This window comes from Pteronotus mesoamericanus, unplaced genomic scaffold, assembly GCF_021234165.1.
Source record: "Pteronotus mesoamericanus isolate MK-2021 breed Mesoamerican mustached bat unplaced genomic scaffold, CSHL_Meso_final contig_221, whole genome shotgun sequence".
Classification (NCBI taxonomy): domain Eukaryota; kingdom Metazoa; phylum Chordata; class Mammalia; order Chiroptera; family Mormoopidae; genus Pteronotus; species Pteronotus mesoamericanus.
This window is the reverse complement of record NW_026555092.1, coordinates 15888205-15912740: the sequence shown is the minus strand read 5'-3', so window position 1 is coordinate 15912740 and position 24536 is coordinate 15888205. Positions and strand designations below refer to the sequence as shown.

Here is a 24536-nt window from a genome sequence, read left to right as displayed (position 1 = left end):
GTAGGAGCTACAACACAAGGTATGCGGATCTCCCAAGGCTTTGGTTACCATTAAACAAATCGGTAGTGTATTCCGGAAGTTCTTTAATGATACATCCATCTCCCAGAGATGGTGGGGGTTAAATGAATCAATACACAGGGGTAGGCAAATGTAGGCTTACAGTTGTGAGTACAGAAAACAATTTTTGTGTTTTATTTATTCTTGTATTATAGAGTTTTCCAAACAATGGCAAACCGACTTTTACCCATCCCTGTGTCTAAAGGAGCGACCGCCACCCAGCACACTAAAAGCTCCAGTAAACGTTTCATATCAGTACTATTACAAAGTGCTCCTGGCAGCTCAGGGGAGTTGGAATGGGGAACTATTTTAATCAGGATTCCCCCTGGTTGGATGGGGCGGCACCAGTCCTTAAAACTTACTGTAAAAACAAACTGGGAAGAGCAGTGAGAAATCACACAACAAAAAAGAAAATCCTTCCTGTCCAGCAGGTGTGAAAGTGCAGGCCCCCAGGGTCCCCTGGGATGCACCCACATGGTCTCATTTCCTGCCTCTAACCACCATCGACCACTTTTGTGAGCGACCCCTCGACACCTGTGAGCCCCGGGGAGATTCAAACACTGGACTCACCACAGGATGACTGGTGTTGGGGTCGAACTCTGTGGAATTGGCATCTGAAAAATCCAAATATTTGTGTTATGAAAATATTTACAAACAAACCTCATTATTTAAAAGTTTCATTCATAAGCTCTCAATCACAATTTCCCTCCTGTTTAAAGTCATTCAGTGATTAGAACAAAAAATCAAGACAATATTTTAAAGATATAAAAACCACACACAAGCACATTTTTTCCATTAAATCGGCAACTCTCTGTAGTCTGTTACTGTAGTCTGTGGTCTCGGTAAAAGCTGTACAAAATGGGGATGTAGAAACCAACTGCAATCTCAAGCTTTTTCAGTTGCTGTTTCAGGCCATCTCTCTCCAACATGAGCAAGTACTATTTCTTTCATCCTCAGCATCTTACACATTGCCCTACTCAACTGCTTCACTCAATAGCTAAATCAGAAATTAGTTGATCTGAAAACGTAAATAACCTTTCTATCTTTTACTGAACTAGTCACGTAACCATAAGCAACACCACTAAAGACTGAAAGGAAAAGCACCGGCCCCTGGTACTGCATGTCTGGTCTTTCTATCTGAACGGGCTGGGTACCACCCCCTGCCGGGCCTCAGCTGAAGGAGAGCTCATCATCACCAGGCCACTCATCCCTGGGAAAGCTGCGTGGCGGCAGGAGGTGACGGCTGTGACAGGCCGACGGTGCCCAGAGGACCAGCTCTAGGTGGTGGGGGGTAAAACAGCACCTGCTCAGCAGCCAGCACCTAAGGGCACGCTGCCTCCAAGAGCGGGCACCATCGCCACGGCGTCGCTGAGGCAACCTCTCAGAGAAAACGGGAACCGAGCCCAGCTGTGAGCAGCAGGGCCACAGGAGAATCCCACGTACTTTGCAAAGCCAGACCACTTGTACATTCCTTCAGGTGGCTTTGGTTCTTTTTCTTAGAACTAACTCATGAGGTCTTTCTGAAAATCTAGACTGTCAGCTGGGCTACAGGGACTAGGGGGCCGTGGCAGACTCTTCCCGTGGCGGCCCCGATGGACCACAAGCCCAGTATTCACACGGTGTGGCTGTCCCGTCCCCCACCACCGACTCTTGGCTTGGCCACGGGACATCGGCAAGCTTACCAAGTGCTCACACAGTGGGCCTCCATGCTGTGAGGCAGCTCGGGCGGAATTAGTAACTAATGAGCTGCCATGGAGGGACCTTTGCAATGCCCCTGTTGCGCAGAGCTGAATGCTGGGCAGGGTGACCTCAGACACGTCACATGGAACAAAACGCCCGTCACCCCACAGAATACTGAGAAACAGACTACTATGTTGGAAGCCACCGAGTTTGGGGATGGTCTGGACACTGTGATCCAGTTAGCCAGGCACAGAGCCAATAGGATTATTTCCTATTTGCCATCCCTGTGCTGGGACTATCCAAGTGCATCATTTCACTGACTTTCTACAACCATGTAAAATGGACACCATTATCACCCCATTTTACAAGGTACAGAGGCCCAGAAAGGCTAAGGAACTTGCTAGAATTACCCATAACAAGTGATAAAATCAGAATTTCTGCTCTGGTCTGAACAGCCCCACAGCCCAAGTTCATAGTAACTGCACAGCCACACACAGGCCAGAGTTTTCTCTCCGGACACCAGGTCAGGGGTGGTCACCGCAGCAACTAAAGTGTGAGTCTCTCCAGAGCAGGAAATACGGGGTCAGAGAGCGGGCTCGGCTGTGCTCCCCCTCCGTTCCTGGGGTTTTGCCTGGAAGAGCCGTGCCTTTCCTCAGTGGAGCTCCCATGACCGCGCCCCGAGAGGTGCTGAGCCACCGGGCCCGTCCTCCTCCACGCTCCCACTGACCCAAAAGGCACCAGGCTTCACACCCTCCTGAACACTGAAGCAAGATTTAACAAGTTTTCTAGTAGACACTTACCTTGCCATCCCAGCACATTTCTCGAAAATTCAACCACCGCCAGCTGCATTCCTAAGCACACGCCTTGCAGGTAGGAGAGAAAAACAAGTGAAACCCCACTGAGAATCAGGCCGTGTGGCCGCGTTTCCCACCAGCCCGCCGGGCCTGCACGCCCTGCTGGCCCACAGCACTCCAACGACAAGTTCTCCTAACTCCCTGCTGTACACAAGCACGCTGGCTTTGTTTTATCTGTATCAGATTTCAAAATCTGGATCTAAGTGCATGTGAAGACTCCAGGTTTGGGAAGTTACCCAATTTTAGGAAAAAACAATATTCTATTCAGTTCCTCAAAAAGTCAAGTTTCCTACCCCACCTCATTAAGTTTCCATTTACAACTGGTCAAGCTGAAAATCACTAACTCCACATCACAAGGAAGCACCCCAAACCACTTTGCTCCCGTACAGTCAGCTGGTGGTTCACGTGAGGATGGAAAACAGTCTCTCATGTCTTGCCCAAAAGCCAAGTTCAGTAAATGAACAAGATTTCCTGGGATCTCACGCTTTGACACTCACACTGCATCTACATGCAACTCAAAGTTTAAACTTCACATTTTAAAGGAGGTTTTGAATTTCTCCCAAACAGAACCCCAAAGGCCTGCATTTTGTTTTGGTAATCCCATTTCACATACAGGCTCCTGCTGGCACCTTCCCTGTGTCCCTTCCCACATCTTACCCAAAAAGGGCTTCTTCTGCTTCCGGGCCCAGGCAATAGCTTGGATTTTTCCTTCTGTCCCTCGGACACCAAATCCCCCTGGGACCAGCACTCCGCTGTACAAGAGAGCACAACACAAGGCGGCCCCCTTTCCACCAGGCCAGCTCCCAGTAACCACCCACGGAGCCACTGCCCAGTGCCCGACGCGCCGACGTTAATCCCCGCTTTGCACGGGACTGCCTGCGATTTCAGGACTGCCAGTGAGCTGAACGGGGACACCGTGAACTTAGGAAACACACGACCACGGGCTTTTCTTAGTGACGTTACAAAGTGCTCACAACAAGAAAAAAAAGATGCTGCACAGAAGTGGAATACTGCTACCCCACAGTATTTGTCACAGGCAGGGCTTCTTTCCTAATTTTTAATCTGTATTAACATAAACCCAATTTCTTTAACCTCTTGGCTCTCTGCGTGGGAAGGGGCCCTTCCGCATCAGCTCAGGGGGCCCCTCCGACCTAGGGTCTCGGCCACTGTTGCAGCAACAGTCAGTTCTTCTTGTGAACTAGAAATTCTTGCTCATGTTTTATGATTATAAATAGCAGCTGCTGAAAACAAACTACTCACGAGACTCTACTGACAAATACTCATCAAATCTTCTGAAGATCTTTAAATAAGCCTCATTAATAGATGCATACAGAAAACAGTATCAATAAAATCAGAACAAGTTCCTTTCAGATTCAACTACACTGAGAAGCTGCATTTTGGTGAAGTTTAAATCACCCAGTATGTAGTCTTTTCAATAATTAAAAAATAGTTAAACAAGTAGATTTACCACCAGCACATGAAAGCGCAGCACTTTGTCCATTAAAACAACCCCAAGCCACCCTGACCAAAGTGGCTCAGTTGGCTGGGCGTCGTCAAACAACATGAAAGGTTGCTGGTTCAATCCCTGGTCAGGGCATGTGCCTGGGTTGCGGGTTGGGCCCTCCGTCGAAGCACGTATGAGAGGCAATCGATTGCTGTCTCTCTCCCACATCGATGTTTCTCTCTCTCTCTTTCTCCCTCCCTTCCCCTCTCTCTAAAAACAAGTAATATCTAAAACAAAAACGAAAACAAACCCAAGTCCCTGAAAAGCAGAGGCAGAGCTACTCACTGGGCGCTGCAGAGCTTCTGCCAGGCTTCGTGGTAGCGCACGGGCTCCTCCTGCAAGGTGCTTGGCTCCAGGTCCGTGGAATCGATGTACTGGGAGCGGGCAGGCGGGGAAAGGCAGGCCCGTGACTCCAGGGCCACGTTCTTTCGTATCTTACAAATGACCTTATCCATGTCCCAACTTTCTCAATTTTAAAATAGCTTTAAAATGATGCTCTTAAGAGATTTAAACCTCGTAAGCACTTAAAGTAAACTCTAAAACCCTTCTATTACTTTAAAATACAAGCATTTCCTTCAGAATCATTGAACTCCCAAACACATCTCTATGCGCTTGGTACTCTGTTTAGGACCTGCTGGAACGGATTCTAGAGTGTTCTCTCTGTTCTATTTTCCCATTCATCCTCTACCTAGATTGCTGTTCATCTTTTTCAACTTCATTCAAATTCAATCTACACACAGTAAAACATAAGCACAGTATATGCCCCAGGCCTCAAGCAGACACTCGCGGCCTCAAACAGACCAGGGGCCCTTTTGTGGCCACTCGTATGAGTTTTATCACTCACTCAGAGGTGGGCCCCCCAAACCTTGATCCAAGTATAAAAAGTTACTGTCATCCCCAAAAGTTCCCTTTGTCGCCCGCAAACCACCTCCCGCCTGCTTTCCATCACCACAGGTTTTGCATCTTCTAGAACGTCACATAACTGGCCCCATACAGTAAAAGGGCCTGTTCTGTCCGGCTTCTTTTGTTCAGCATGTTTTTGAGATTCGTCCACGTTGCTGTGTATACTGTAGCATGTTCTTTTTTATTGCTGAGCAGTTGTCCACGGTAGGAATATACCACAACGTGTTCATTCGCTGACTCCTTCTGGACGTTTGGGTTGTTTTCAGATTTTGGCTATTACGAATAATTGGTCCATTCACACAAAAATATTTGTGTACACATTTTCCTTTCTCGAGTAAATATCCGGGAGTGGAAGTGCTGGGTCATGCAGTGAGGGTACATTTAACCTGACAGGAGACTGCCAGACTACTTTCTGGGGGGCCGTACCATTTCACATCGCCACCAGCCAAGGGTGACTTCTACATCCTCACCGCCACTCTTACCCACTCTGGTCAGCATGTGCCGGTATCGCATGTGATTTAATTTGCATTTATTTCTCTGACAAATAAAAAGATATTGAGCATCTTTTCACATATATCATGGGCATCTTTTACGAAAGTTTCTGTTCGGATCTTTCACCCACTTTTTAATTAGATTGCTCGACTGCCTATTTCTTCCTGCCCTGATTTCCCTGAATGTTGAGGCAAGATCCAGGCATGGCCCAGTTGAGGAGGTTCGTGACCAGCCTTCACCGCCTATCTCCAGACATCCTCCAATTCCCAGCTCTTCCCTGTCTCCAGGCCCTTGGATATGCTGGACCTCCTGCCGGAATGCCTTTCCCTCCTGCCTCATCCATCTCCCAAAGTCGCCCAGGTGTCCCTCCATGGGGGAAGTCTACCTTTCTCGCACATCTACCAAGGCTGGACCACCTGTCTTCTGTGAGCTCCTGTCACACCTAAGAGACCCCAACGACTTTCTCATCACCTCTCACCTCTACCATCTAACACTCGATAGGCACAGACCACCTCCAAGTGGATAAAACAAATTAATGATCCAAAGAACTAGCAAAAAATAGTCAGGGCAGGTAATGAGGTCCTGTAATTCTTAAAAAATGTGTAACAAGTCTTTCTACAGGAACCTGTTCACCAACACAAAGCAAACTACATTATTACACTGAGAAACACATGAAGAAACAGGGGGCAAACCCCAGTGACCATAGTGAGCAATCTCCTCCTGAAAAGCCGCAGCTGGGAGCTACGACACTGGGGAAAACGTATGGAAGGCACAGGTGGAAGGTTCTCCAGAAGAGCGAACACAGACAATACTTCCCCGTGAGGGCACAGCACTCAGCGCTTCATATGAATGCATTTAATTCTTATAATGACCCGAGAAGGAAGGTACTATCACTACCCCTTTTTAAAGGGAAGGAAACTGAAACACAAAGAGGGTTAAGTAACTTGCCCAGAGTCACATATCTTGTAAAAAACAAAGCCAGACGTTAAGCGCTGGCCATGTGGCTCTTGAACTCACGAACCTTGACACTCCGCCGCCTTAGGGAGGCAGGCAGGGACCGTGTGCTGACACTGCCCCAGCCCAGCTCTGCCCACCAGTCCCAGAGCAGAACTCGTAACTGCTATTTACTGGGTCCCGCCCGCGTTCCCAGCACTGACTGGGCATCTGGATACGTATTTCTGAGAAACCTCCCAGCTCTATGGGGTGGATATTAGCATTCCCACTTCAGAGACGGGGGGAAATGGAACCAGCAACTGTTCAGAGTGCATCCGGCCGGCCAGGGCTCCCCCATCCATATGGGGCAATTTTACCAGGTCACTTCATATTCAGACCCAAGCATTCACTGTCCCTCAGCTTCTACTCTGACCACTTCTCCCCTTCATTATTTCCTGAAAATGCTCTACCGTACTCTCAAAGGCAGGAGCCCACCATAAATCTTTTCTATTCCTAAAAAGAATCTCTGAGCTCCAAAAATATAAAGCAGATACGCATCACATACAGGACTGCTCATGGCCTCCCTGTTCATGCCTCAGCTGTGCCTGCCGCCATCCTTACCTTGATTTCCAACTTGTGGTTGATGGCCAGCGCGGAATGTTCCAGAGCTTTAATGACAGAAGCGTATGAGTCTGAGAACTTGGTGTACTTGCCCACAAGGGCAATCGAGCAGGTCTCTAGCAAGCGATCGTATCTATCAATCAAAAGTCAAGAAATAACAAATTATTTAGAATGTACATACAACTATGAGATCAAAACTCCTTAAAAATAGAAGAAAAACAAGTCTGGGAAGAATTTAACAGGAGTGGCTATTATCTGAGGTCTATATTCCAAACAGTAAAGAGGAAACAGTTTTCAGATCAATGTGGCAGACTTGTTAACAAAATAGAATTTTAGAAGCTGTTACAAAGAGACGGCTTCAAAATCTCAAGTGTACAGGGGTGCTGAACACACAATACAATACATGCAGATGACATACTATAGAACTGTACATCTGAAATCTATATAATTTTATTAACCAATGTCACTCCAATAAATATTTTTTAAAAAGCCTCACACATATTATTTTACCAAAAAAATTAAAATCCCAAAGGGCAAAAAAATTAACAGATGATTCAGAAGAGTTAATGTGATGAAGGGAATAGTCAAATATATTATTATAGCACATACACACAACAGTCCATATTCATTAAAAATTTCCATTATAAAGTTAGTAACAGAGCAAAAATGTTTATAATATTTTGTGAAAAAAGATCCCAAAATCATGTGTCATTTTTGTAGCTACATGAAGATAAACATATAAATGGACAAAGTCTGAAAGGGGAAAATGTCAAAATGGAAATACCACAGCAATGAAATGAGTGGTTTCTCCTCCCCCAAATGCCTAATAATATTGTCCTATTAATTGGGCACCTACAAAAAGGCACATCGAGTGCTCTGAGGCCCTGCACGAAGCTATCCGAGGGGATGTGGAGCACCACATAGCTTTAGGAGGAAAGGAGAGTGGGGACAGTTCTCAGAGTGATCCATTCTGGCAGCAGCAGCACAGAAAGGCTGTCATTTCGCTGACTCTTTTCTGGCGCAGGGTGCGTGGTATGTTCCCAAACGCAGCTCAGGCATTTGGGATGCTACCCAAAAGTGTTCCAGCCATGGCCAGCCAATGTGTGTGGGCCTTTAGTATGCGCACCGACGCACTGCTGCTAGGATGCCTGCGAGCTTTGATTTTCAGCTGACAGGAGACAAAGGCTGAGGTGTGCAATCCGAACTCTCTTGTGACCTGGGCCAACTCTACCAGGACTTCCTCCTCCATGATGTAACTACATAAGGGCCAAGAGCCTTTCTTAACATCCCTTACCATTTATGTATAGCTTTTTCTAACACGAGTTGATAACACAAGGAAGAGTTGAAGTCCCTGAGCCCCTACGAAAAAAACCCAATTATAGGGCTCCCAGCAGACCTGTCAGCCATCTCCTTCCACTTCATCAGCATTCTTCGTGACTGCCTCTCAACAGGAAGGTCCAGTCTTCTAAGAAAATAATCCACAACCCCCTGCTCCTCTAATAACAAGGGGACTCGGTAGATGGATGAGACATCGTGGACACAGATCACCTGTTTAAAAAGCAGAAAAGGTTATTTAATAAAAACAAACAAAAACTAACTGGGCTGACAGCCTCCTACTAGCTATATGACCTTGGGAAAATAACTGTTCTAAATCTGAAAACAGAAAAAAGGGCAACTTTCCAGAAATATAAATTACCAAAATCAAGTAATTCAGGAAGAATTTAAAAACAGTGGCTAGAGTGGAGGGCGGCAATGGGAGAAAATTAGGACAACTGTGATAGCATAATCAATAACATAATTTAAAAAATAAAATAAAGTAAAAATAGTGGTCACTCTCTTATAAATATGGATACAAAAATCCAAAACAAACAAACAAAAAAAAAAACCAAACTACAAATGTGGTTAAAAAAAAAAAATCATACGTTCTTAGGTCTAAGTAGGATCTGTCCCCAGGACAGTGGTTCTCAAATTTGGTTATACATTGGGATCACTTGGAGGAGCTTTTAGAAATCCATTAAGATCGCGCTACCCTGCACTATCTCTGGGAGTAGGAGGCAGGCATCGGTACCTTTTAAAGCAAAGTTTGAGAACCACAAAATTAAGAAATTTAACAGCAGAACTCACTACATGAACAGATTAAAGGAGAGGAAATAAACGCCTCAGTGGATGCAGGTTTAATAAAAAATTCAAAACTTATTCATAATAAAAATTATTGGTAAATTAGGAGTTTTAGGGAAAATATTTTTAAACACCCACAGTATACATCATTTAGTTGCTATTTAATATTAATGCAAAAGTCTAGAACAAGGTAAAACTGGCCACTATCACTATTTTTATTCAGTGACGTACTAGTCATTAGCCATTACAATTAGATAAAAATAATGTATATGAACTGAAAAATAAACAATTACCACTAATTGCATACAATATTATTGTTTAATCCATAAAAACAAGAGAATTTGCAGGTAAACAATCAGGAAAGAATTTTAGTACTGTTAACTTGGCTTGAGATCAGCAGGGTGTCCTGAACATGAGTCATATCTAATCAGGAAATACAATTTTTAAAAATATGCCATCATACAGTAAATGATAAATACCTATAAATAAATCTAAAACCTTTTGAAAGATAAGTAAATCTAAAAAGCACCTCTATAAAGAAAATTATAAGTTATTAAAGGATAATCCTGTCAACAAATGGAGCTACACAACTGGGTATCTACAGGCAAGAAGATGACTTTCAACTTTTACTGTAAAGTTACTATATATAAAAGTTAACTCACAAAGAATACTAGATCTAAATGTAACACCTAAAATTGTACAAGTTCTGTAAGAAAACATAGAAGACAATCTTTATGACCTTGTTTAAATAGAGTGCTTAGAAATGATACCAAAAGCATAATGTATAAAGAAAAAGAAAGGATACATTGGAATTCATCAAAATGCAAAAGCTTCTGTGCTCCAAAGGACAACACTAAGAAAATGAAAAGATAGGCCACAGATTGGGAGGAAAAGTGTGCAAATCTTATCTGATAAAAGACTGGCATTGAGGATTTATAAAGAACTCCAATAACTCAATCAGATATTAAAAACAGGCATAAAATTTGAAGCTCAAATTTAAATGTAGAAATACTTGTCACATTTTTAAAGTGAATAATTTTAACGACAACCTATTCTTTACAGAATTGAATTACCTTCATTTGCTAGGATTAGAAATACCTAAAATAACTGCAGTGTGGAAGCATTTTTCTGTCTGTTGAGATCTTGCTTCTAGGTGTGTCCTCTGTTTTGACTCAAATAAACTCTGCCTAACTCGTAAAAATTTTCTACAGGTTTGGACGTTCTTACGCTGAGAAACACAGCCAGTTCAAAATGGAGGCATAGCTGCCATCCCAAAGGAACTGCCTCACGTGTCTTCTCATACCTTTACAATGTTTAAACAGGGCAAATAACCTTTGGACTGGGCCAAACCAACATTGCATTCCAAACAATTGTTTGCAAAGCTAACAGGAAAACACAAATTCTGACTACGGAACTGAAAACTTAAGGCATTGTTTAGAGTCAGCACCACCATGCATAGCTAAAGAATAACTTAGCTCATTTGCACCTACAGAAATTCCTTCTTGAACTTATTAACACCAAAAGAAATTCCTTTCTATTCATGTAACTATTCTTTTTTTTTTCCTTCTCATAGAAACCTCTTGCTTTCACCCTCTAACTGGAACAGTTTGGGTTTCCAGCTAAATCAGTGCTTCCCAAATAACAAAACAACTAATTAGTGATGATGATGATGATGATGATGATGATGATAATAATAATAATAATAATAATAATTGAAGTACATAGTAAAAAGGTTGTTCATAACAATGAAATTATTCTGACGTTCCTCGTATTTGTTATGACTCCTTTAATCCCAGCGCAGAAAGCACACCCAGGAACACTGGATGCGGGCCCCAGGCTACCCTCACACCCCAAAGCCATCACCCAGGTGGAGCTGACAGCTGCCTCCGAGGCAGGGAAAGCCTTTCCTCTTGCTCTCTTCACTGCAATGCCCAGCCACTATTCACTCCCATCTTCCTGGGAGTCTCGTGAGCGGATTTCTCGTGCTGTAACCCTGCTGTCTCATCCTCCCCTCTCTAAGCCAGCTGCGCTCCCCTGCTCAGTCTCCTGATCATCAAATAACCTCGTAGCAAAACAAAGCATCCACAACTTAGCCATAAACCCTTCAAATCCATAAAAACTCTCCTTCAGCCAAACCCAACCAAAGCCACAATCTCAACTTATCACCCCTAGAATTTCTGTATCATGCATCACACTGAGATGTATTACAGTTCCAAAATTTTGAATTTCCTGTACCACAGGGGCCCTCCGGTAGCACACCAGGCACTGGGAATATAAAGTTTAATAAGGTGATCCCTGCTCTCAAGAAGCTCAAAGTCTATAAAGGGAAACACACAGACACACATAAAAGGGTAGTATAATGAGCTTACCACCCAGTACCTATGTGCCCAGAGAGGGGTCAACCTGAGGTTCAAGGGTGAGGAGGTTTGGCAGGTAAAGCTGCTCAGATACTACGATGTCCTAGCTGGGTCCCCCAAAAGGAAAATGAATAGGAAGACTGTGAGGCAAAGGGGGGAGCATGGCTCCAGCAAATAGTAAAAGAAGAGGGGAGAGAAGAGTCAAGAGACGTAAGTTTGCTCAGGGAACCAAAGACACAAGGTAATGGAGTCACAGAGCCAACAGGGACCAGTTCTGGGAAACAGTCTATGGTCTTAAATCCTGAAATAACAACAAGCCTTATGAAACTAGTTAAGAGACTTTAGGATAATTAGAAACAAAAAATAATTCGCATGAAGATGCAATTTCTACTCACTTGTTCAGGTTCAACATGGCAGAACATTGATATTTTCTCTTTCACTGATGTGTCAAGAGGATTTGAGCACCTGCATACAACCTGGTAGTAAAGAAAGCAAGACGTTTAAATAGAAAAGGATTAGAAAGCTGGGTTTCTCTCCTGATTGAAATTAAAATAGACATCACACTGTTAAGCTAATTCTTAGCACAATGCATGTATATTATGACAGTATTACCTGTTTGTAAAACTGAAATTCCTAAATCCCAAATTGGAAAATGTAACAGAATGGCAGTACAAATAAACAGAAAGATTACTGAGAACTTCAAGAGCCAACAGGGGTTTACTCAATCATTGTTCTTGGTTAGAAGGGAAGAGAGAATGAATCACTGCTGAGAAGAGAGATAAGACATGACCCCACACATGCCAGGTAAGGAAATCTTTGTAAACTACAGCCCCAGTTCAGAGAACCAGACTTACTTCTCCACAATCAATTAAAAGCATGCCAAGAAAACAAAGGGCTTGTGTGCCACAGAGCAGAGATTTTAACTAGACACTCAAGATCAGGCTGAAACCAGGAAGTCAGGAAATCTTACCAGATCTGGGGAAAGCCCCAGGCCTCTGAGCTCCCGAACGCTATTCTGGGTAGGTTTAGTCTTCTGTTCCCCCGTTGAGCTTGGCTATTTTACAAAAGGAAAAAAAAGTCAACATCTGTGTGATAGGAATTTTCAGGTATGACTTTTCCCTGAACACCTTTTAAATGGGGGAATAGATCATTTAGTCATTTCTCTAATTTAGTTTTTATTTTTGTAAAAGTTACACATGCATATTTTAGAGTCAAATAGCTCTACAAAGTTTGCCCAAAGACCAGAAACACCAAACCCAAAAGACAGGCACTCTTTTGTTTTTTTAACTGATCCTTCTGCTATGCTTTCTTGCTACTTCTTGACATTTGGTTTGAATCATTTTCTCATGACTTCCCTGTTAGATGGTCTGCATGCACCCACGCTGTGCCTGCAGCCCCCACCTCATGCCACGATCCCTACTCAGTGTTCAAGTCTTTTGAGTATTTAAACAATGTCCACCATTAAACGTGTGCCATACTTTTCCTTTCTGGCCCGAATGTTTGCTTTGTTTTGTTGGTAGGCTGAGTTTTCTCTGTACTAAATTATCTTTATTCTCCTCTCACACTTAACATATCCATTTGCTGGGTACAGAATTTAGGTTAAAAATCATTTTCCCGAGAATTTTTAAGGAAACAGCTTCACTATCTTTTAGCTTCCAGTATTGCTGATGAGAAGTCAAATGCCATACTGAGCCTTGATGTTTCTCTTTAGAGCCTTTTAGAATTTCTGCCCCATTATCCTGAAATTTCAAAGGGATGTGCCCTGGTGTGGTTCATTTTTCATTCAGTAACATAGGCATTCCTTGGGTCTTCTCAATCTAGAAACTCATGCCTAGAAATTTCCTTGAATTGTTTAGAGTCAGTATTTTTTTTTTCTATAAAGGGCCAGGTAATAAATATTTTAGGTTTTGTTGGCCATACAAACTCTGTCACAACTACTCCACTCTTTCATTTTAACACAGAAGCAGCATGGACAGGATGTAAACATAAGGGTGTGGCTACATTTCCATACCATTTTATTTTCAAAGCAGGGGCTGGGTTGACTGCTCTGTGGGACATAATTTATGAGACCCTTGTTCGATTTCTTTCCTGTTTGTTATTTTTTGGGAAATTCTATGATGTGGATGTTAGAACTCCTGGACCAGCCCTCACATTCCCTTGTTTTTTCTCTATTCTCTCTCTCTTGTTTTCCTGCTCTACTTCCTACGGTATTTCCTCAACCTTCTTTCTCTTAAATTTTTCAATTCTGTTATCCAATTACTAATTTCCAACAATTCTTTTCTGTTCTCTGAATGTTCCCTTCTCAGGGTATTCAGCTTTGTTTAATGGATGCAGTTTATCTCCTCTTAATTCCAAGGCTATTAATGACAGATTGCTTTGTTTTCTTTAAATTTCCTATTCCCTGCAGAGCCTCAATTTCCTGTAAGTTTCTTTTCTTCCTGTTGTTTTGGTCTCTTGCATGTTAGATATTTTCTCCAAATGTCTGGTGATGGACTGGCTGGCAACTTGCATTTAAAAGCTAACTAGAGGTTCTATAAAAGTGGGACTTGTCCACCAGGGCCCTTGCCCTGGGAATCTGCTGGCCTGTTTCACTGGGGAGCCTCTGAAGGCAGTGGTTTCTCCTAGGCTAGTCTTATACCCCAAGAAGAATCTTACAGTCTCCTAACTGGAAGGTCCAAGCTTGGCTGTGATGATTCTGGGGAATCAAGTGGCAGAAGAAGGTAGGGTGTCTCAAGAGCATAAAGTTACATTACGCCATGTTTTTAAATCAGTATTACTGCCCTCAACAGTCCCTAGTGTCTGCTCATCCAGAATACCTCTTCAAAGGACAAAAAATCCCTCCAGTCTTCTGCCAAGGTGGGGGAGGGGCTACTGCCCCACTGTGTACATTAGGGAAAGGGATATCAGCATCTAACTGCTTCTGTAACAGTGGTTATGAGCTCCATCCTTACCCTCACTCTCAAAGGTTCCAACAGCTGCCCATTCCTGAGCCTCTGCAGGTTCTGCAGGGCAAACAGGGTCACTTCTCTACTTTTCCAGATACAGGCTTAGAATGCAGCTCTCCCAGGCCTACTAAGTCAGCTTGTACACGTCCATCTGCTTTCTGCTTTCCTAATTTTTGTTGCAGTTGACTCCTCTCACAGTATTTATCTTTGTGAGTTTTTGTCCATAAAACAATTCCTTTTACTATAGTTGTCACGGGGCTTCACCATGTGGTTAAAGACAAATGAACATGTTCAATTCACCAGCTTTAACTGCAACATCCCTGATTAACTTTCCAAATGGTTCCCACTGGATCTTTCCCCACCTCCAAGATTTTATATATTTATCTTTTTCAGAGAGGAAGGGGGGAAGAAAGAAAGGGAGAAAAACATTGATGTGTGAGACAAACTATAGATCGGCTGCCTCTCACCTGCTCCCAACTGGCGACCTGGCCCACAACCCGGGCATGTGCCCTGACTGAAAATTGAACTGGTGACCTTTCATTTTGCAGAGATGACACTCAACCCACTGAGCCACACTGGTCAGAGCCCCACTAGTCAGAGCCCCACTAGTCAGAGCCCCACTAGTCAGAGCCTCATCAGATCTTTTCAAAAATATGATTATAATCATTTAAAATTCATAAAAAAGTTGATTTTAAAAAAAAAATTTCTGCTTCCTGCAGTTCAAATATCTAACACAGAAAAGGAATGAAAATCATCCTTTTCTCCCTCCTCTCCATCTCCCCAAAGGAAAAGTTTTGAATGACTTACCTGGGGAACCAAACTGACGTGAATATTACAAAAGTTCTCTCTTTTGACTTTGAACTGGAACTGACGGAAGGCCTCAATAAAGGGCATGCTTTCTATATCTCCCACTGTTCCACCGAGCTACAAGAGCAAAGTTATTTTAGAGGTTACGCACTAAACCTTCCCGCTGTGGTTTAGTTATCTAATAAAGACACTGTCATCTCAATTCCATGATCAGTAGCAGTGTAATATGCACTCTTTGGGGCCCATAGAGTGTCAATTAACAGTAATTAGACATTTCTGTGCTAAAAGATTACCTTTTTGATGGGCTTCCCATTCCCCAAGGTTATCACGGTTCATGGATCTCTCCACATTATTTCAAGAAAAAGATCAAGTGAAAGATGTACTAGGAAATTTTCCTTGTAGGAGAGTCACAAAGCAAAGAAACCTACGTCTTACCCACTGAGCTAACCACAAATAACTTTTGTATTAAAAATCATTAGTTACAAACTGCTGGAACTTTAAAAGTCTCCTGTTTTCGCAGGAACACTGAGATCCACAAGCCAGGATCTACAAAGCAGGAGTAGAGAAACTGAAACCAAAGGGGGCTCATTCACTCAGAGGCAAAAGTGTGTCACAGTCTCCAATACGTGCACATATAAATGCTGAAAAAGGAGACTCGCTTACGCGAAGTATCACTTTGAATGGCTCAGCCCAACCCACATGGCTGTTCCTGTGCCCGCACCCGCCACATCACAGTAGAAGGGCCAAGGGCTTGGCTGGGACTCATCTTATCAGCTGCCGATGGCTGACTAAGTGGGTAGATAGGCACACTGGTCACTGACCCAGGGATCATGGAAAAGGCTCATACACACCTCGATAACACACACTTGAGGTTCTAGGCCATCTTCGTCCACAGGTATTAATGCCTGTCTCATTACCCACTCCTGGATTGCATCTGTGATGTGAGGAACAACTGAGGAGGAGAAAAGAAGTATGTGACTCACTCTTGCATCAGCATCGATGAGACAGACACACTTACGGGGACAACAAATGGCTGCACTCTTTACCTTCACAGAGAGGTAAAGGGTCACAATAATACTGAGACCACTCTTAAATGGCCTTCAATCTTTGGGCTCACACTCCCCAGAGCCTCCTTTCCAGATGCCCAAGTTGTGGCTGGAAACCCTCCAAGAGAGTAGGGCTGAGAGTGATGTCCTAACGCTCAGGGCTCTTGCCCCGGAGCAAGTTTTCCCTGGCCGCACAGCCACGCAACAGACTCACGGCCCCCTACTGCTGACAGCTGACAGTGGGCACATCACATCTGGGTGCTTTTCCAGGAACAAGGTAACCCAGGACCCTGTTACATTATGTTTCCAGATTCCCAAAGGTGAGACAATGTATTGCAGAGACAGGACAGTGCAGCACAGTGGTTAGGGGCATAGCATCTGGGCTCGGAATGGCTGGATTATACTAACACATCTCAGTTCCGCCACTCATTAGGGGTGGATCTTTGGGCAAATTACTCAACTATCCTTTAGTTCGATTTCCCTACCCCTGAACTGGAGGTAACAGCTTGTACTCTGTCAGGCTGTGGAAAGCATATGAGGCAACACTGGTAAAATGCGAAGCAGAGTGCCTACCATGTCAGTGCTCAATAAATGCCAGCTACTGCTAAACTCGTTCAAAAATCATAGCCTTCAGGCTCTGATGGCAAATTCCTACGGGGCAGAGATTACTGTTTAACTTGCTATGTATAGAGCCAGCAGTGCCTCAAGCACAAGGATATTCATTATCTACTCCACACAGATCAGCCAAAGTGATCTTTTAAAAATGCAAACTAGAGTTCACCGCTCCCCGAGTTTCTGTTCTGACTAAAATCCAAACTCCAGGCCGTGGCCCAGTTGGCCCCATGTGACTTGGCTGCACCCCCGACACCTACCTCTCTGACCGCCATCCTGGGTCACTGTTCCCCGCCATTTCCACGACCAAGCCCTCTGTGGTCTCGGGCCTCGGGACATGCCATGCATGCGCTCCTCCCGCCCATTCCTCCCACAGCGGCCTCCTGGCTCACACCTCCTCTCCTCGGAGGCCTTCCCTGACCACCTGCCGAACCAGCTCCCTGCCACTTTCTCCATCCCCCTTCACTCCTCTCCCGCCACAGCTCCTATCAGTCATCTCATTCCCTGTGTCTGTATCCTCCTCAAGGGCAATGGCCTTTTTGATCTTGTTCACCAAGGTATTCCCAGCACCAGGGCGGTCTGACCACAGTGAGCATTCACAACATACTTGATGGATGAATGAATAAATGGATAAATACACGGGAGCCTAGAACAACAAACTACATAATCAAGATCATTATTAATTCCACATTGATCCCTTTGTGTGTGTCAGCAACTCAAGAGAAACACTCTACTGACTTAGCACCTTTAATCCTCCTTACATACCAGAGAGGTAGATACTGTTATCTTCATTTTGCAGAAAAAAAAAACAGACCTCAGAGAGGTTAAGTAATCCACCACGTTCATAAAGCTGGTAAGTGGCAGAGCTAAGGTGTAAACATGACCCAATTAACCTAGAATCTTAGTCTAGGGCTGCTCACTGTCAGTGGGTCCTTTGGCTATCAGCCCGGTACAGCCTAAGGCCAAAGGTAGATTTATTCCTCACAACTCAGATAAAGGCCACTTTTCAGCAGTCTCCGAAATTACACTAGACATGGGGTTTTCTAACCCCACCTTTTTAAAACCAGTACTTTTCTCAAATGAACGTTGTGCAAAACCCCAAGGCAGCAAACAGATACAAGTGAAGCTGGGCTGGTAATAGCTTCGGAGGACCCAGACCCACTTCTCAGGCTCCTAAACACACACACACACACACACACACACACACTCTTATAGGCTCCAACACACACACGCACACACAGAATCTTACAGGCTCCTACACACACACACACACACACACACACACACACACACACACACACACACACAGTCTTACTGCCATAATCTAGTTGCCTTCATCATAACACACACACACAGTCTTACAGGCTCCTAAACATACACACACACACATACACAGAGAGAGAGAGAGAGAGAGAGTCTTACTGCCGTAATCTAGTTGCCTTCATCATTTCACACCCATCACTGTATAAAGACAACAGCTCTCCGGCCCTGACTGGTATGGCTCAGTGGTTTGGGCGTCCTGCCGCACCAAAAAGCTGCTGGTTCAGTTCCCAGCTGGGGCACATGCCTGGGTTGCAAGCCAGGTCCCCAGTAGGGGGTGAGCAAGAGGCAACTGATCAATGTTTCTCTCTCTCTCTTTCTCCCTCCCTTCCTCCGTCTCTAAAAATAAAATCTTAAAAAAAAAAAAGGACAACATTTTTCTGGACTAGAATCATGCCACTGGACTGACAGCTTCAATGCCATCCACAGAGCAGTGATGGCTTCTTCAAGTTATTTTCTGAGTCAACTGAAGGCATATTTCAGTAACAGTACACAAAAGACATTCAACTGGTTAAGATTTTTAAACTTTGAAGGCAAATCCAGTATTACCTTGGACAGTTTTTCCCAAGTAATCGCCTTTGCGTTCCTTGTTAATAACATACTGGTATATCTTCCCGGTGGTCAGGTTATTGTCCTTGGTGAGGCGGATGTCAAGGAAACGCTCGTAGTTACCCAGGTCAAGGTCTACTTCCCCACCGTCATCCAGCACAAAAACCTCACCTGGGGTAAACAGTAAAAACGTTTAAGGTAAGTGGAAGATCCACAGACCATGTCCCAACTTATGCGCCCAAAAAAACTCCACTAGAACAAAGTGTGCGTTACCTATACACAAATCAAAGCAACTTATTTCTAGATAACTAAATAGGACACAAAAGAAAAATCACCAGCCATTCACCAAAAGGTAACTTCACACTTCCAGTTTGTCAACAAACTCAGTCTGAATCAGGAAGAGTTCTGAAACAGCATGGAATGGCAGAAAATTAGAGCCCAAAGGGCTAGGGACATATGGGACTTTACAGTCAACATGGCATCTGTTGTTTTCAACGAAGTCTACTACTTGAGCAAAGCAAGGTTTGAAGCGTGATAAAAGCATGATTTAATTCGTAAGTTAAACAAGATGTATGTATTAAGATCATGTTGATTCTAAAAGCCATCTGCTGGGCTACACTTTAGTCCTAAACAACGTCGTAAAACTACGAAGTTTTTCCAATTCCTTTGTTTAACATTCATTCCTTGAAACGTCAGTCTAGACATTTTGCCCAGAATGGTTCATTCCTATCCTATTAATAAGATAAAATCTCAAAAATAGGAAAGGGGAAAAAAAAGTCTCATTTTCCCTCTCAGAGAACTCATCCTCCGCTCAGGAGTTCTGCATGCAGTTTTGCTCCAGGATGTCCCTCTTTTCCTGTCGCTATTTACTATACTAACATTTTTGCCTTGGTGATACTCATCCTTAAAGATTTTTACCGCACCATTAGGAAGTAGGAATATGAAAAGAGAATTTAAAAACTTAAAAAGTATGTTTTAACAATACATCTACCCACAATTTTAAACAAATAATCTTTTAGGTAGTTCAGACAGTCACACATCCATAGATTATACGTACTCTCCTAACGTCCTTTAACAGTTTCAACTTTTCACTCACCTCAAAAAATGCTCATTTATATTATCTGAACTCTGTTATTTAGCAAAACAGAATCTCTAGCTTACATGTCACCCAACTCCAGCATTTACCTGTGGCAAAATCCCTATGCAGTGGTTCTTTAGCCTAATTGAATGAACACAACTCCATCAAAGGAACTCACAGCTTCTGAAAGTCAGCTTCCTCCATCTTGGAGAGTGTTCGCTATTATAAAGATCCGTCTTATATCACAGAAAATCTATTTCCTTAAACTTCCTTCCGTGCATCGTATTTCTAAAGCTTGGGGCCACAAAGAATAAATATAATCTCTCTTCTCAAATATTTGGAGGAAGTTATTATGTCACCAGATTACCTTTTTTCAATTGAAGTAACGAATTTTCACTCAGCCACCAAAAAGGTAATTACTGTCATTTGTTACAGAAACTTCTAGACTCTGATCACTAGATTGCATAGTAAGCTTTCTGTTTCCTCGCCCTGACTGGCACGGCTCAGTTAGTTGAGCATCATCCTGCAAAGCAAAAGGTTGCCAGTCTGATTCCCCATCAGGGCCCATGCCTGGGTTGCCAGTTCTGGGTTAGGATGCATGCAAAGAGTCTGCCAACCAATCAATGTTTCTTTCACACATCGGTGTTTCTCTCCCCCTCTTCCGTCCTCCCTTACCCCGTCTCTCAAAAAATAAATAAACTATTTTTTTTTTAAAGGAAAAGATTTCTGCTTCCTCTCTGTGCACGTGAGAAAAGTATCATTCTGCTACTCTTAAGGACCTTTTGAGAAGGCAAGAAATGGAACTTATATTATTCAAAATATACACAATTTCCAAGGACTGACATATTCTTTTACATATTATACAATTATTTTTTAAAAGGAAATGAAAATACGCTTTCCTTACCATGCTCATAAGGAGAGAATGTTCCTGCGTCAATGTTAATGTACGGGTCAATTTTAATTGAAGTTACATGTAAACCACATGACTTCAATATTGTGCCCACACTGCTGGCAATGATTCCTTTTCCAATTCCTGATATAACACCACCAGTAACGAGAATGTACTTCATTTTATTTTTTGACCTGTGAGAAGGAAAAATTATAGATTAAATATATCTCAACAAATCCAACTTATCTAGGTTCAAATACTGTCTCTGCCACTTACTAGCTATAACCCTCTTGGAGCCTTGGTTTCCCTGTCTGTCCCATGCTTTGGAAAGGTGTTCCATGGGTTCCTGGATTACTGAATGGTTTCAAATATGAGTTGAAAAACAACTGCTAATCAAGTAACATTATCTTTTTTTTTTTTTTAAAGCTTTGACAACAACACTGACAATCAACCTAACTAAAAACAAAGGAACAAAAAAACAGCTTTAAGCTACTGATAGAACACTATGCTCCAAATGTTGGCTGATCTCACCAGCAGACAATGGAACTCCAGGCAGGTACTTCATTACTTTCCCTACATGGGGAAAACAATTTCACCCTTGGATGAGCACTCTGATTTCCCATAAAATAGTGTCTTTGGCTAAACTACAATGTAGCACCAAGAAAAAAAAAAACAACACTCCTCTAGGTTATAGAAGACAGAATAAAAGAACTTCAACATTTAAAAGAAGTTGCAGTTAAACCTAAAAATCTTTTCATTCAAGGCAGCTCTCCTGTAGTTTAATAATAGCTTAGTCCTTGCCAGCAATCTCTCCCAGGTACGCCCTGAAGAGCTGCACGTTGGTGGGAAGGGACAGCACGTAATAAACCAGAAGGAAGCGCATAATGGGCAAAAGGACTCAAAAAGAGGGCGGGCCAGATTAAATCCAAAGAGCCAGACAGTTATGGCAGTATCTGGGAGAAAGAGCCTCGATAAGAGAAAAAGCAATGGATAGGTGCAAGAACAGCTGAAGCAAAGGGGAAGTAAAACAAAAGCATGTGTCAAGAAGTGGAGGAGACAGCGACAGGCTCACCAGGGAGGATTGATCACTGACCCGCAGCTTCAGAGGCCCCAAAACATCGTTTGGTCAACAAACCTAAATATGATCAAAATGAAAAACACAATCACCAAGGAGAAGGAGAGAATGCTTGCTTTGGCAAGGTCAGGTTCTTCTCTGGGAACACTTCATGTGAGGCCAAAAATAAGCTATGAAAGGAAGAAGGAAACAGGAGTTCGGCTTAAAGCATTCCCCTCACCTAGCTCCTCTCCAAAGCAGGAATGAACACACTTGGCAAGGAGATAAAATGCTTAAAATGTCTTCCCCCTGACAGGAGGGCACCGTGACCATGTCCTGCTTGTTCTATCCTCTGTTGTAGCATTTCCAAAAGCATGCTTCTTGGTTTCTACAAAATGCATACGAGGTTCCCAAAAAGGGTTGAGAGATAAATAGGAGAAATGCTGGCATGCAAGTTAATCAGTCAATTGGTTTCTTTAATGCACGACCTCTGGGAGCTTTTAATAAGTTAACATTCAATGTGCCCTCCAAAAAGGAGTACGCATTATGCAGTTTTCCCAAACTTGTTTGACCACAAGTTCCTAACATTTGGGGAGAAACACTTCTCTGACTATTGCCTTAGAGTGGAATGATTCCTTATTGACACATGAATATCAGACCTGGTTCTATTTTAAGTATGTCCTAGCCAGGTGTATCCCAAAGACTATGCCCGGTCTTACTACATTTTGGATGTTCCTAGAAATTCTTCAGCCACTTTGAGTGGGTTACAGACTAAGAAGTCTCATCAATTTACATTTGAATTGCCCCAATTTTACTCTAAAGGGGTAACACCACTCTTGTAGAGGTGATTCTTGCAGTCTCCCACAGTGCCTGGCAATAAATATTCAATGTACTCAAAGACCAGGTGGGGCTAACAGGCGTCATTCCACTCGCATTCATGGACTGCCCGCTACTCTAAGTACGATGTAAGGGCTACTGTGCCAGGCACTCGGGGGACTACAATTAATCACATTTGGGTCCATACATCAAGTTGCTGGCAGCCCAGTTTGAGATAAAACATTCCAAAGAAATGAGTTATCCAGTGATGGTGAAAGCACATGGACAACACATGAAGGGTATAAAATAGGAAGAAGAGCATAAAGCTTTCAGTGGCAACAGCAGGGTAAAGTACTGCAACCCATCTAGAAGATAAGAGAAATCCAAGGGTAGAGGACAGACCCAGACTGCTCTTGTTTGCTGGCCTGAAGCTTGCAATGGACCTTAAAGCATGGGGAAGAGAACAGGGTGAACAGGAAGGTGAAAGCTATCAGAGATAGGGCCAAGACAACTGACGGGGGGAAGAAGCTGTAGGTGCAGGCAAGGGGCCCAATCATGTGAAAACCTGAATGTCCAATTTGAACTTTATTCTGAAGGTGATGGAGACATCGGAAGGCTTTCAAGCGCACAAGTAACAAAAATCAAGATGCAGCAAAGAAATTCAACAAAGACGGAAAAAAGCTGTTTTTTGGTTTGTTTGTTAAATGTTGTGCAATCCAGTTCCAGCTCCATCACTTGGGTACTGAGACCTGTCAAGTCACTTGAGCTGCCTGAGTCCTTACATCTGTAAAACGGGGGTGAGTCTTCCTGCACGTCACTTTGGTCACAGAACTGCTGAGAATTCAAAATTATAATGTGTAGACGAAAATGCGCAAACGTAGTGAACTTAACTTTAAAATGCAACATCTTCGCCCCGGCGGCCGACAAGGGAGGTGGCCGGCTGTGGGGCCGAAGGGGACAGCACGAGGTGGTGGCCGGCTGTGGGGCCGAAGAGGACAGCACGGGAGATTGTTAGGCCCGGCAAGCTCCAAGGCCCCTTCCGCCACAGGAGTTGGGGAGCGCCATAGGGGGCCGAGGACAGGCCGCGGAACCAATCCCACCGCGACAAGTCTGTCTCGGATGCTGAACCCCCTCCAAGCGAGGTGACGGCCGTGCCTTGAGGCCGGAGGGACGTACCCCGGGGCAGTCCGCACAGAACAGGAGCTGTGCGGTCCAGCGCTCTAAGGCCCTCTCCCTCCCACGAGCCATCCCCGGTTTCCCGCTGCCGGGCCCCGCAGCCCTTCCTCCTGCCCCACGCCCACTGCGGCCCGTGTCCCCAGCGGCGCCCGGCCACGCGGCCCCGCGCGCGGGAGCCGGCTCCTAGCCGGCCTGGCCACCCGCCCCACTCCCGTTAGGCACGGAACTCATTGGGCACACCGGCTACCTACATTGCCCCTGATTGGTGGGAGCGATGTCTGTCACCCGGCGGTAGGGCTGTCCCGCGCTGGGCTCAGCCCGCGCCGCCGATTCCAGCACCAGAGAACAGCTCCCCCGGGATCTCTGGAGTCAGCCTACCTGAGGCCTGCTTCAGATCCTCCTGTCGGTTAAGGAGCTAGGAGGGAGACGCACACAGTGGCCCCAGCAGCCAGTGATGCAGCCCGGCCGCATGCGCCGGGCAGTCTTTCACGGAGGCGGGCCCTAGGCTGTGCGCACGCAGAGGCAGGGGGCGGGGCGGGCTCGCGGTCCCTCCCCAGGGCGGAGCCTGAATGCGCGCGACGCAGGGCCGCGAATGCGCAGGCGTCCGGTGGGCTGTTCCTCACCTGTTTGGTGGGCTGCTTGGAACAGTCCTATTGCTCCTGACACTGTGAAGAAGTAGCTCCTCGAGACTGGGCAGGTTCTGGCATTTCTGCCAAGAAGCGTTT

General features: G+C 44.3%; 1 protein-coding gene across 6 annotated transcripts in view; it reads right to left on the bottom strand.

The window, feature by feature from the left end:
- CTPS1 (CTP synthase 1) overlaps positions 1-24323 on the bottom strand; it is a 30286-nt gene extending 5963 nt beyond the window's left edge. For 2 of the 6 annotated variants that reach the window (XM_054572056.1, XM_054572055.1), the window contains exons 1-13: positions 24063-24189; positions 20781-20959; positions 18799-18969; positions 16123-16223; positions 15272-15388; positions 12490-12573; positions 11915-11995; positions 8441-8592; positions 7045-7177; positions 4381-4469; positions 3249-3343; positions 2538-2600; positions 628-671 (exon numbers count right to left, since the gene is read on the bottom strand). In XM_054572056.1, coding sequence (XP_054428031.1) covers positions 628-671; positions 2538-2600; positions 3249-3343; positions 4381-4469; positions 7045-7177; positions 8441-8592; positions 11915-11995; positions 12490-12573; positions 15272-15388; positions 16123-16223; positions 18799-18969; positions 20781-20959; positions 24063-24064 — 1311 coding nt within the window. In that variant the 5' untranslated portion in view covers positions 24065-24189. Of the gene's footprint in view, positions 1-627; positions 672-2537; positions 2601-3248; positions 3344-4380; positions 4470-7044; positions 7178-8440; positions 8593-11914; positions 11996-12489; positions 12574-15271; positions 15389-16122; positions 16224-18798; positions 18970-20780; positions 20960-21837; positions 21901-21932; positions 21981-24062 lie in introns of those variants that run through there. The other 4 variants (XM_054572058.1, XM_054572059.1, XM_054572057.1 and 1 more) reach the window with 4 other exon arrangements.
- Between the last annotated feature and the right edge of the window lie 213 nt (positions 24324-24536).